Raw genomic sequence first — 14,075 nt, 5'->3', positions numbered from 1 at the left:
CAAACTCTGCCGATTCCTGGACAAGTTTCAGCTAAATATTTCATGATTCTTTTTTTTCGTTTTGTTTCCCGGTTTGTTTCTGTTTGACAGTTACACTGTAGACTTTTGCACGGGAAAGTCCCTTTTCTGGCTTAAGATTGTGTGTGTGTGTGTGTGTGTGTGTGTTTCGGAGCAGTCTAGCATGTATTTTAGGTCGGTAACGTTTGGTTCTTTTATGGAGCAACCTGCCACAGTGCCACGCTCAAGTTGTCTCAGAAACTTTTGGCTTCTGCTCGGCTTTTCTTCCGTTTGGTTTGACTCCCAACCTTCTCTGTAATTTGAATTTTTTGAACTGTGAAGCGAGCGACACAGCAAATGACGTTAGTGGCTGGGTGGGGGCGTGTGGAAGAGTTAACTTGGCTAATAAACTGAGCCCAGCTCCACACTTGCAGAGGCTTTGAATCCTTCTTGGCCTGTCTGCTTACAATTTTTATGATATTCACAAAGTTTCTCTTTCCTTGCCAAGGTATAGAGGTGGATATTTTATAAACTATTAAAAGAGGGAAAAAAGATGCATAATAATGATTCGAGGAAAGCGACTCCTTTGAAAGTTTTTCTAAGATGTCATGTCAAGGATTACATGAAACTTTACATTTAACTTAAATTGTTTCAACTCTTCTTTTAGAAAGGAAGGGTGAAGGAAATTAAATATAAGTAATTTCGAATCAAATGGTTTTCATGATATTCGACAAAATGTATCACTATGAAGTCTCTTTATTGCTATTATTATTTCTACTTCTAACTACTTCCTCCTATCCATTAGTTGTGATGGAAGGAAAATATTTTGTTTCACATGACCCCAGGCACGTGTTGGCTATCAGTCAGCTTGGATTATCTTCAAATATTATGTTTCTATATTTATTTTGGATATATTTTGTCTACATTTCTGTCTGACCAAAGTCAACAGTAAATGCCAAAATGCCGGCACGTGCACCGGGGTCGTGTTCAATGTTACTTCCTGGCTATTCGTTCTTCCTGTTCTTCGCTTTTCTCTCTTTTCTCTAGTACTACTCGCTCTCCTCATTCTTGTCATATAGCTTTTACCTTATAATGCTTCCTCCTGGCCCTTCCCGTACCACTGTTATTTAATTTAGTCCAAACACCAAATGTCCACGCCGAGTGATTGATGAGACTGCGAAAAAATTCAGTTGTTAGTGGTAAACCAACCGTCGCTTATCCTCATTTTCCCCACCACCGCCCCCTTCGAAAATCTTACCGAAAATCTCTCCGACAAGTTAATAAATTCTTTTCGTGTGCTGCATTTAACGCCTAGAGATTTTCGTTTCTTTGTTTGTTTCTTTTGTAATTTTTGGGAAACTTTCTAATGAAGTCGCTGTGGGAGAAACCTTTATCAGAGAAACCTTTCTCTGCATTGTACCCTCTCGGTGTTTGTTTAGTCTCTTTTTCTCTGTCTGATGTTTTGTATGCAAGGCACGCAAATTTGTTGCCAATAAGCAACCGAAAACAATTTTTATAAGGCCTGAATGGGGTGTAGGAAGAAGAAACGAAGGCTGCAGATGGGGTGGGGATATACCACTTGCCTATGCGTGCTGCGTGCCTTGTGGACTGCTTTTTTTCCCTTTGCCACTTCGTGTTGTGGAACGGAGCTGCTGCTTCCCAGGACCAGTCCCAGGCCCAGGCCCAGGCCAAGGAGTTGCTTAGCTACAGAGGCCCCAGGACCCAAAAATGTAGGTCATGTTGGACTCTGTACTTGGGGAGGCAATTTGCCAACAGAGAAGGGCTGTGGGAGTAAAAGAGAGAGAGAGAGAGATAGATATGGAGAGGAAGCATGCACTGTAAGCCATGTTATACATACATACACAGAAATTTTGGTTGCTGTCCGGGCTGGATCTGGCTGGAAGGGAAAGAGAGGAAGCTAAAGAGAGAGGCAGAGGGAGAGCAACACTGTGCTTCCCATGAATACTTAAGCATGGGCGTGGCCCCGTTTCCCCAGACTCCTACCACCCACTGGTTCCGCCTACCACACGCCACCCATTGTATCTGCTCCGTCTCGTGCTTTATTACAATGAAAATTTCATTAGAAAATTGAATGTTGACGTGTCACATGTGCCACATCTCACACAACCATACCCCGCACTCAGTCACACAACGTTCCTTCCAAACAATTTTGAATTGACTCTTCCTGTTTTATTGTATCTCCGAAATCCATATTTTTACGCTGAGTGCGCATAAGAAAATAAGTCTAGGGCGACGGAGGACTCGCTAATCAATTGTAGGCATGCAACAATGTGTTGAATTTCCTCGCAGCTTCTTATTTTTAATCGATTCTTTCTATATGAAATACTTAAATTCAGCCCAAAAGCAACTAGATTAGAGGCTGGGTAATCAGAGGGCTGGCGTAACAGTTAGAACTTAAGTGCTTAAGTGACAAGACTGCCAAGCATGGCACTTTGTGCACATGTTAGATCAAGATGTTTAGGTGTCAACTTTTGTTGTAATAAACTGAACCTCCCAGCGTTGTGGAAGACAGGCTGAAATGCGAGAGCACACACCAGTCGATGGGATGAGACACACTTATACATTATTATGAAAATAATTATTGTTATTAAATTTGTAACCATTTGTATGGTCCAGATCTACCCCTTGCGAATAATCTTATGATAAAGTTGTTTTTTTTACATATGTCGACATATCAAGTAAAAGGACGTTCCATTTTGTGATGTTAGTTTTAGAATGAACCTTCAAAATCAACATCAATGAACACAAACTTTTCCACTCAACTGTCTGACAGCAGACATTGCGTATTCGCGATGCGGGCGAGGCCGAGTCCGAGTCCGAGTCCGACCATCTATTCCCCAATCAGCCCAGACAAATGAGGGTTCTTGTCAATATGAGTAATAGCTCATCAAAGTTTCATTTTCCCAGCCCTAACTATTGCATGTAAATCATGTACAACAAAAAATTTAGAAAATTGGAAACTTTCGACAAACCGTTTAACCCGAACATGAAACGATGACAAAGACGAATGAAATTTGTTTTTATTACCAAACCGTGGGTGGGGCCCAATGGCAAAATGTCTTGTAATATATCTAGTTATATGGTCGATAGTCGTATATTTTCCGGTTAGATATTTTGTGTGTTTGTTTGGTCGTGTTCGGTGTTTCCGGCACCCCGAGAATAGTTTCAAAGTTTGTGACACATGCAATAATTTGATTTTGCTGGCAAATGCAGAAGGAAAATACAAATAAATTGAACAAAAGAATAGCGACAAGTAATTGAAAGCAAAATAGTAGGAAAAGAAGTGGAGTGAGCTAAAAGAGAGTCAAGATGATAAAAATGAATGGCTGAAAGAAGATTGAAGATAAAAAGTAATAGATAACATAGCAGATGTAGCTCAAGGGGGAAAAAAACTGAGCCAAAGATGAGGGATAAGAAACAGTAAAAAATGAAAGGTAGAAAATCGAGGAGCCTTAGAGGCTTTTTTATAGAAGATGAAAGAATTCAAGAAAGCAGACTGAGAAACAGAAAAATATGGAGAAACACAAGCAAAAGAAGTGGAGACAAACTCGCTTTCGTTTTCGTATCCAGTTTCAATTTTCAGCCAGGCTCCTTGCTTTCTTTTATTCACTTACATGCTCGTTGGGGGCGTAATGAGACAGAGTTTCCCTACCAGTCCTACCCCCCGCCGCTTGTCTCCTGCTTCTCCCTTCACACCACCATTGAGCATGTTTTATCGATAATTCGTGAGTGCGACGCAGAAAACACTGTTCGAGGAGAGTGGGAGCTGGAGTGGATACCAGGCCCTTCACCTCCACCCACTCCATCGACCCGCTCATCCCACTCACGTCCATTTAGTCTGTATAACAAACAAATGTTTTGTATGTGTCAGGCGCCGGTTTTTCCTTATTTTCCCTGCTTTTCCCTTTTAGTGTTATTATTATTATTTCTCTTTGTTTTTTGTTATCCGAAAATCGGATTTTGCGGACGCGCAGCTTACACGGAACTTCACAGAACAGGATATACTTGTATTCGTACATACATATTCGTATGTAAGTATGTATGTGTGTGGCTCTAGGTGGGATCCATTTGGAATGTATTGACAGGAAATTGGAACCGGTGCCCAGACGGGGATGACTATGACTCGGCCTCTGCCACTGCCGTAAAGACTTTTGTTGACTCTCGATGTTTCGTTGCTGCTGGTTTGGGGGGCCTGAAGGCCTCGGGGCCTCGTGCTGGTAGTAAATGTGGGCGTACATATCTTACTGGGACATGTGCCGAATAGGCGCCCCTTAAAGCTAAAAATAATATGAAATTTATTGCTGTAAATGACAAAACAGATTCTACCTATGGACTAGGTATGTCTGCAAGTTTGATTTATTTGTTATCCCCGAGACGGGACAGTTCTTTGACTCTACTGATGACGCGCTGATTGACATTAGAAGGTTACGAATGAGTTAGTGGAACAGTAAAAAGAAACATTACACGAAAGAGTTGCTTATGTTATTTATGGATGCCTAAGCACACAATAATACTACATTGCAGGCAAATCTCTGCGGTCAGCGGACAAACATTTTTCATGGTGCTGTTTTCTTTTGATTTTGCGAGCATTAATGTTGCTCACAGAAGTGTGCTATGAAAAATACAATTTACTCTCCCTTGAAAATTGCATCTATTAAAAGGACACCAGCACCATGCACTGAAATACTCATAAATTATAGAATTATTATTCAATTAGCGTGACAAACAAGTCTCATACATAATGCAGCACTGGGAAAAGTGTGGGTCCATGTGGGAAATGCCACTGAAGACATGCAGCAACAAATACAACTGCAGTGTTAAGCTTATTAATAGAAAACAAAGTAAAAAGAAGCAAAAGTAAAAAAGAAAACAGCGCAAAATGTCAGCGCCATGTCGGAAAGCGCATTAAACAAGAGAGACGCAGAAGAAGCAACAGAAGAAAGACAACCAGAAGGGGAAAATACTTGGAAAACAAGGCGGGCGAAAGTTAAATGAAAATGAAAAATAATTAGCAAACAACTGCAGTGAAAAGGCAGCTCGGAAAACAGAGAGAAAGTGGGGAGAAATGCGAAAGAACGAGGTCTTGCCCTGGGGCCGAGATTACGATAATTATATTAAAAAATACACATTTTATGATATTTAATTTTGCTGTTTTATTATTATGGCGCAGCAAGGCACTTTGACCTTGTCCAAAAGGAAGCAACAGAAACTAAAAACGACAAAAGTTGATACTCTTTAGTAGAGGAAATAATACGAATTATGAATATTATAACAGTGAGACCGTTCTGGAATAAAAGAGAGAGAGCATGTGTATTTTTTAGTTTTGATAATTTAAAAAAAGTAAATACTCTTCATTTGGTAGCTGTAACTGGTAGCGGGATGAGAAATGAAATATACTCTTGCACTCGTATGTTTAACGGCACACTGAATCGGCAGAAATAGCCACAGCAACCCGCGATAAGCATGTCGTATGACATGCAATCCGATCAAAATGTCCCACTAATTAACGGAACGAGCTTTGCTCACTCTCTCCCTGCTTCTTTCTGCAGTGCTTAAGCTTCGCATTCTACAAAGAGCACAAAAGCGCACTCCTTCTTGCTCACTCTCTCCTTCTCCTTGTTATTCTTTTCTAGAGTTCAGTACCGAGCAAACGAGTTACCGCCAAACTCAATTATGGCATTTCAGAAATAGATGCACAGTGCCGGCCGTAATTACCCCTTTATTTGCATGGATTGCTTTTTGGCAACGCTTTTTTATACAAAATTAAAATACTTCCAAGTGGAAACGTATGTGCAGAGCTGCAATGGCCAGCCTCGTTTCACCAGTACTCATTTCATGTGCTATACCGTTACATACTTTTGTGCGAGCAAGCGAAATGACATGGCGAACATGCCATGGCATGCAAAATGCAATTGGGAAATATACTTTAAGAACAACAACACGAAAGGCAAGCGAAGCCGAAACGCCCCGCACTTTATCGCCTTCATCCTGGTCAGAGAGAGGGGGAAGAAACAGGCAGAGAAGGGCGGGCTCGGCCAGAGGTTGCTAAGGTGCGATAAAAAAGTAAAACAAGCGAAAGCAAGCAGCCAGGAAACAACACCAAGCAGAAAGGAACGGGAAATACATATGTACATATGTATGTGTGTATGTACAGTTGCGAAAAAAATAATAGCACCACTGCAGCACATTTTGTTCTTGGACAAAAAAAAATCAATTACTGTTGCGATTTTTTAAAATTTTTAGTTTTTTCATATAGTTAAGTATTCCCCATTAACAAACAAAGGTTTGCCTTTCTTCAAATTTCTGTCTTTATATTTTTTTTTGTAACTTTAAGAAAAAATACCACGAATATGGCGAAAAAAATAATAGCACCGTTAGCACTATTTTAAGTGAATATCCGTAATTTCGCGGAATTAATTTTGTATTAACCACGTATTTATTAGTTTTAACTAATATTTCATTGTTTCTATCATAAAAGCTAATAATAATCATTACAATAATACGTGGAAAGCTCTGAAATGCGAAAAAGCGCGACCCTTGCAAAAAATTGATGTTTGACGTAAAAACTTACAGAGAATTTGGTCAATTGGTAGGCAGTTTCAATAAAATGATTAAAAACGCCTTAAACTATGGAGAAAAGTGTAAAACACGTGGATGAAAACGATCTATGACCCCTTTTAGGGTCAAAAGGCTGATTCGCGAGAGCAAGAAGGTTCTCTTCAAGAATGCTATCGAGCTTAAAAAAAAGCTTAAAATAAAAGCGACGGGCTAGAAAGTTTTGAAATATCTTAGACAACATAGCCTAAAAGCCTGATCCCCAAAAAAAATCGCACTTTTAAACGCCAGACAAATTACTAAGCACATGATGTTTGCAAGGGAGCATGCCAATTGGACATCCCTATAATGGAGCATAAATTTTAATGTCAGATGAGTAAAAAGTGTTTTATTTACTGAAAAGGGATCTCGATCATACTTAAGACGTTCAAGGAACACCAGTACACCAAAGGAAACCATTAAAAATAAAAGGTTGAATTTAATGGTATGGGCCTGCTTCTCTTACTATGGAGTAGGGCCAATACATTGACTATAAACCATCATGGATCAGCACGTGTCCTTGAATTTCATGGAGACAGTAATGGTACCCTTTGCAGAATACAAAATTCCACTCGTATGGGTCTTTCAAACGGAAAATAACCCCAGCATAAAAGCAAAGGAATGGTTCTGGGCCAACACTGAACGTGTTAAAGTGGCCTGCACAGTCGCCTGACATAAAACCCATCGAAAATCTGTGGTCCGACGTCCAGAAGGAAGTTGCTGATTCCAAACCAACCACTGTCGGATCCCTTTGAGAACAAATTTAAGAGTCCTGGTCCAAAGCTATCCAAAAGCTATGCCTGGACTTAGTGGATTCCATGCCAAGACGCTGCGCAGCTGATGTTGCCAAAATAGGACACTGAACTAAATCTTGAATGATAAATATTGATTTAGAATTAATAGTTCAAAAGGGTTAACTAAGAAATTCATTACTTGTTGGTCATTTTTTAAATTTTAAATCCATTTTTCAAAAGTGGTGCTATTATTTTTTTCGCCTAATTTTACGAGTTTCTCTAAAGTTCCTTAAATAACTTAAAAGCCTTACAAAAAAGGTGCTTTTTTTTGTTGTTCCCAGATTTGTAAGAGTCTTCCCTTTCTAAAAATGTGCTTAAAGTTTCCTTAAAGTTAAAAATGTGAGTTGGGCAACTATTTGAAAATTGCTTGTGGTGGTGGTGCTATTATTTTTTTCACAGCTGTATGTACATATGTATATACATAAGAGAGAAATGTGAGAAAACGAATTGTAAATACTCTAGTAAAATATATCTCATGGGTGCCTTGAGCCGGCTTAACATGACAATATTTTACTGTCGGTTTGCCACTATTTCCGCACGAATATCCACGTGTGGTCTGGTTTTATTTTTATAGACCAACCGAATGAAGGAGGAAATGTACTCTTTTTGTGGGTTTCTTTCGTAGAAATAGCACTCGCACACACAGGGGCGGAACATTTACAGTTTTACATGCAAATGCAACGAAATGAGCCCATAACATGACATACCAACTCAGAACTGACATGGAAATGTGTCGAGACATACTCGACTTTAGGGAGGGCAAGTGGGGAAAATGGTATCCATGGGACTGGCCCCTCTCACATGATGGACAGTCGGAGGACGGCGACTGATGGCCCTGACGTAGTGCAAGAGAGAGAAAGAGCGATTCTACTTTGGAATACTCACATTTGTTCCTATATTCCCACTTCCACGTACGCGACTCTTCTCCAACAAACTTGATTTTACTGTACCTAATTTGGTAATTATTATGGTAGGACAAGGCCAGAAGGTGTGTAGGTGCTTATTATTTAAAAATGTTCAATGCATACTCCTAATGAAAGTAATAATAATAATTGAATAGCAAGAAACATTAATTTTTGTGTCCATCTATCTGTTTAATTTGTAGCCATAATTAAATGCCGTTTCCATTTCCAGCGTCATTTCCTTCCCAAATCTGTGCTATTTTCTGAACCTCCTCTAACCTATGTAAGGCTCTCTCTGAAGTCCAGGCCAATTAAATCGGAACCCACCTGAAAAAACCATGCATAACGGAACCCAGCACAATAAGTCGTTATTTATTCATTAGCTCATTAACCAAATGACTGAGGAGCACTGTCACCTGCTGTTTGTTCGGGCAAACATTTACTCTGGCTTTTTCCGAAGAAAGATTTTGGCAAACACAGTCAGAGCGAACATCGAGTTTGATTTAGTAGCGTGATTGTTCCAGCTCACAATCTCGAATTTCACTTTCATTCGGGGCAAATACTTTTATTTGTCTTCAACAAAGAGCCAGCAAAGGTAACTACTATAAAATCGAGTAGACCGATTGGGTTCAGGGCAGTCAGTTCCCGACACATCAATCTTTCAATCCACAAGCGACATTATGAAGATCTTCGCTCTGCTCCTCTGTTGCCTGCTGGTCCTCCTCTGCTTCACCTCTCCAATGGAGGGGCGCCTCTTCCTTACCAATCGTAGCGGCATCTTCTGTGTTTGGGCCGCAAAGAGATCCTGTTCCAAGACCACGCCCGTGTGCGTGCAAATAGCCGCCACCTCCACCTGTAAATACTATCGCAACGAGTGTCAGTACAGCTTTGATACCTGCCTGGGAAAAACGGGTAATTATTTAGCGACAAGTAGGGGAGCAACACCAATGCAGCATTTATTATTTAAATATCCCATTAATCTCCACGCAAGGTTTTAAAACCAGAAAACTTCTATAATTTCTGACATTTTTCTTACAGTGTATGGTCAAACGGGAGTCGTAGATGCTACAGGGGCACTCTGTGCGGGGATAGTCCCTCTGGGAGGCATCGGTGCTTGCTAGAGACGATATTCCATCATATATGTATACATATTTATCCTTAGCTGTAACGAATAAATATTGCATATTTATTGTCAATAGTACTCTCATAAATAGTCATTTATTTATTTATGGCAGGACGAAAGCGTCCTGGTTTTGTCATTCAATCTCGCCGCTGATCAGAATCGTTTATTTAAATGGTTTTGCAACTCTTTTGGCATTACATGACCCACACTCGCACGTAGAGCTCGTGCTATCGCAATGATGAATGCTGGAAAGTGGTTCCCTTCGTCCTTTTTTAATTGCTATCGCATAAATTGTTCGTTTTAGTGGGGGAAAAACGAGGGGGAAATTATGGTTATGGTCACGCAGACAATGTAAATTTATGGAGCTTTTGCTTTTTAGTTTGCCATTTTTTGCGCCATTTTTTGTTGTTGGACAAAGCAAGCGGATGTGAACGGCGGGTGCCTGCGGATGCAATTAGAATGCCAGAAAATAAATCCCCGCACATGCATATGCACATGGTATGCACATGCATCTACACGTACGCCCTCGACTGGGAATTAGGTCATTTCCGTAAAATTTAAGCGCTAACAGTTCGGAAAATTGTCATAATTTTAGCAGATCTTTTTTCAGAGCAGGTTGGAAACTGAGGGTAGGAATGAGGATTGAGGAGAGTTAATTTACCCTCAGTAAAATCGAATGTTGCGGTTGCGTAAACATAAAGATCGAAAAAAGTTAGACTTTACATATGTACATGTACACATTTATGTACAGAAGTAGTTTTTTTTTTTTCATTTATTTTCTTTCCTAAGTCTTTTGGGACCACACGTGGTTGTCTAACCCCTTCTTATAATTATGGGTGTTATGTTCGACGACGAAGATGAGCCCAAAAGAGACGACAGAATGCTGGCCCAGCCTACGGTCGAGGATGATGTCGAAGTTGAGGACGATGACGACGTTGAGGAGAAAGTGCTGATGCAGGTTCCTGTCCGATTTACCGAAATGCTCGTACAATTACCCAGATTGACCACATTCCAGCCTATGGGAAATATTGATGAATACAAGAAATGCATTAAGGTGTATGCCGCACTCACTTGAGACACTTGTCCGGCAATTGGCTCGCTCCATCAGGCAGCGGTTCCTGAATCTGTGGCACCGGCGTGTCCTGCTCCAGCGCCCGCAGACGTTTGCGGTGGCAAAGCAGCTGCTGCTGGTGCTCACACAGCGCGAAGAGGGCGTAGAACTGCTGCTGCTGCTGCTGCTGGAGCCATTACCGTTAATGATTACCACCGATTTGCCTCGGGAGTTACCAGATGCCGTAGAGCGACGTCCGCTCACCGAACTCCGGCGCACGGCGTTTGTGCTGGCCCTAACATTGCTATTTGCCCTAGCTCGGACCCGGCGAGGTGTTGCACTATTCAAGGCCTTGGCCCGTGTGCGTCGTTGCTTGTTTTGCGCCTGAGAGGCGACCACGATCAGGGCGATCAGAAGCAGAAGAGACAACGCGAGACGCATTCTGCAATTGATGTTTGCTTCTGGTTCTTTCTTCAGAGGAGCTCTTAGGTTTTATACCCCTCCAAGGAACGTGTCTCTGTCTGGCCTTGGAAGATTTGTATTATAATATTTCTTCCTCCATTCTTTAAACACACATTTGCACTTCAAATTTCTTTGCCTGCCCAATTGTGTAAATACTTTAGAGCGAAAAAGAAAGAGATGATGGGACTACGTCACGTGTGTGTAGTAGATATTTAAGGAAATTTAAATATGGCAGAGAGCAAATAAGTCATTTAACTAACTCTTGAATAGCTCATACCTAATAACAATCATACTTTTAGGCAGTTGAAAAAAAGAGTGGAATATGACTTTTTAAGGTGGTTGTCTTCGGAATGTATTCGCTTCTACCTATGAACATACCTTTATAGAGAGATGTGGGTTAGTGTAGAACTATAGATACAAATTCATAAGTATGCAAATGGTTCATCAGTGCACATAAATGAATCCATACACATGCTGCCATAGATCATGTCTGACACATGACACATGTTTGTTTGCTAATGACATTAAAATATAAATTTATTTGTAAGTATTAATATTTATGAGGATTGATTGAACATTAACTCTTGGTCAAAGCTATGGATATGGATGGATGGAATTTAGAACACGCTCTAATTTTCAATACCTGTTACAGCAGTTCCAAATCTACACTTTCTTACTCTACTCTCTGGTGGACATCTGATATGATTAGCCAGATTCTTGTATAATTTTTGTTCCGCCAGAGGTGGATGTTTGTTGTTGACTAGCATTGGCCTTTATGGCGTTGGCGCCACTACCGCAGGGAAGCTTCTTATCCAATGGCATGTTCTTGCAGAGACTGTCGTTGACCTTGCGATGGACTGAAAGGGATATTTCCAGATAAAAGTCACCAAAATCAGCAGGATTCCACTCACATGCGGTAATGCCATTGTTGTTGCAGTTGGATATCCTGCGTTGGCAGTCATTCTTAAAGGCTTGACACAGATTCGCCCTTCCAAGGCGTCCACATGATCTGGTCGTGGAAGTACAGCTACTCTGAACGTTCTTCTTACAGGTCTGAGCTCTGCGGGAACTTGGGTTAGCGCGGGTTAAGGAATTGCTTACTGAATGGTCAAACCCCTCGGTTGTGCTGCCGCTGCTGCTGGACATGGCCAGGTGGAGGATCAGGCCCAGGATGATACACAAGTAGCAAGAGGCGTTCATGGTGGGTTCTTTGTTTGTACAAAACTGAATGACAATTAACCGAGTAGCTCTTGCTTTTATACAATTTCATCTGTATTTGCTTTGCAAAAAATTATGAAAACACTTTGCTCTAATTACCACTTCAATTTCAGTTTAAATTGACTCTCAGCTGAGCTAATACATAGATCTCTCTCTCTCTCTCTCTCTCTCGAAAAGAAGTTTAGAGATTTCAACCTTGAGCTGCATAATGAGTTTAGTTTTGTTTTTCTGTGGGTTTCAAAAGGTTTATTCACTAAACAATATTCAGCCTCGGCGTATGATGATGGGAACAACATTGGAAGTCGAGCTGGAAGTGGAGGATGAGCCTCCGCAGATTCCGCGACTATTCAGACTGATCGACGAGCACCTGGACAGGGCCACGGCCGTGTAAGTGGTGGAGCTCACACACGACTGGTAGCGCAGCGCGCAGCTGTTCCTGAAACGGGTGCACAGATTGGAGGAGCCGTAGCGTCCGCAGGCATTGGTTGTGGCGTTCAAGCTGCAGTTCCTCAGCACACACACCTTGGCCCCAGTGCTGCTGTTGATGGTGCTGCCAGTAAGGAAGGCGCAGGCTAGGGCCAGGATCGCCAGGAGTGTGGACAGGGCTAGAGCGGTTTTCATTCTGCTTGTTGGTGATTTCAATGGTCTTTGATGCCATTTGGCTCTAAAGACTGGACTATTTATAGTTCTCGTTGACGATTAGTTTCTGCCTAGAACATATCCAAAAGAAAAGAAAGCCGCAAATATCTGCCGACGAATGAAGAGATACACCTGTCCAAATAAAGAGAGCTTATGGCTGACATTGGAAGGTGATAACAGAAGGTGGAGTGGTTATTGGCTCTCCTCCAGTGGTCACCTTGGGTGCGAACAATGCCCATTGTTAAAAGCCTATGCGAATAATCCACAGGAAAATTATCTAAAAGAAATTATGATGACGAGGAATTTTTGTCCTCTTGTCTTGTCTTTATTTTAAAAATCTGTAAAATTTTTTCGATTTATGTGAACATATCGATATGAACAGAAAGAGTATGACAGCGAGAGTTGGAAATAATTGAAATTTAAAGTATATTTCTCATTTTTTATTCTAATTCATATTATGAAATAATTAAACCTGCAGTTCTTATAAATTCTAGTGCGCAGGTTCATAGCTGGCTGCCTGCTTAAGCTGCTTTTTTTTAATTATCGTTGTGTACAATGTTAATAAATATGTACATACATATGTACATATGTACATAAATACATCTGCTATACCTTGAGCGCTACGTCTACATCGCAGATACATGTATCGTACTTGGACACAAAAAAGTGAAGCATAGCATACTTTCGGCTACTGGGAATAATCCAAGCAGACTACTATTATTTGCATTTGTGGGAATGTCACTGCCTGTACAAATAAGTACATATAAATATATTCGTGATCTGCATTAAATAGGCTTCCAAGGGAAAACTTTATAAATGTTGAGTCGAATTTTTTCTCTGTTCTACATTTACTAATCTGGGAGCTACACGCCTATTTGGGATTGAAAGAATGTCCTGGCTTGGTTCGGAATATTGGAAAAAGGTCTATTTAAAGCTACTAATTCCTTTTCTGCTCAACAATTATTTTAATAAGCCAAAAAGCGGCAAAATCAACAAAACTGCGGGTGACCTGCTGTTGTTCGTCTTATTGACTGTTCTCACCTCTCGAATTCATTAACCTCTTGCTTACAACAAAATCCAATGCACTAGATTTCAATTCAGGAGTAGAAACTTGATCTGGCTTCCCCAATAAACGACACATTAAAACAGTTTATCGGATAATCCCTTTCATCTGCCACCTACCCCATGACTGCACAAAAACAACTTCTAAATGAAATGCGTGAAGCAGAAAAACGCAAACACAAAGAGTAAAAAAAAAACAACTATCTCATGTT

General features: G+C 40.7%; 3 protein-coding genes across 3 annotated transcripts; 1 reads left to right on the top strand and 2 right to left on the bottom strand.

Moving 5' to 3' along the window:
* The first annotated feature begins 8,988 nt into the window (after window positions 1-8,988).
* LOC117889700 lies at window positions 8,989-9,429 on the top strand. Its single transcript, XM_034794117.1, has 2 exons — window positions 8,989-9,220; window positions 9,347-9,429. The coding sequence occupies exons 1-2, from the start codon at window positions 8,989-8,991 to the stop codon at window positions 9,427-9,429; spliced, it is 315 nt and encodes a 104-aa protein (XP_034650008.1).
* Window positions 9,430-11,649: 2,220 nt separating this feature from the next.
* Window positions 11,650-12,205, bottom strand: LOC117889698. The gene is made up of 3 exons (XM_034794116.1): window positions 12,059-12,205; window positions 11,856-12,004; window positions 11,650-11,801 (listed from the first exon to the last, which is right to left on the bottom strand). The coding sequence occupies exons 1-3, from the start codon at window positions 12,142-12,144 to the stop codon at window positions 11,650-11,652; spliced, it is 387 nt and encodes a 128-aa protein (XP_034650007.1). The 5' UTR covers window positions 12,145-12,205.
* A 165-nt stretch (window positions 12,206-12,370) lies between these two features.
* On the bottom strand, window positions 12,371-13,030 carry LOC117890867. The gene has a single exon (XM_034795953.1). It carries the CDS (start codon window positions 12,781-12,783, stop codon window positions 12,427-12,429), a length of 357 nt encoding a protein of 118 aa, XP_034651844.1. The 5' UTR covers window positions 12,784-13,030; the 3' UTR covers window positions 12,371-12,426.
* Between the last annotated feature and the right edge of the window lie 1,045 nt (window positions 13,031-14,075).

Source organism: Drosophila subobscura, chromosome E, assembly GCF_008121235.1.
Source record: "Drosophila subobscura isolate 14011-0131.10 chromosome E, UCBerk_Dsub_1.0, whole genome shotgun sequence".
Lineage (NCBI taxonomy): Eukaryota > Metazoa > Arthropoda > Insecta > Diptera > Drosophilidae > Drosophila > Drosophila subobscura.
The sequence above is the reverse complement of the archived record's forward strand: the minus strand, read 5'-3'. Positions and strand labels throughout refer to the sequence as shown.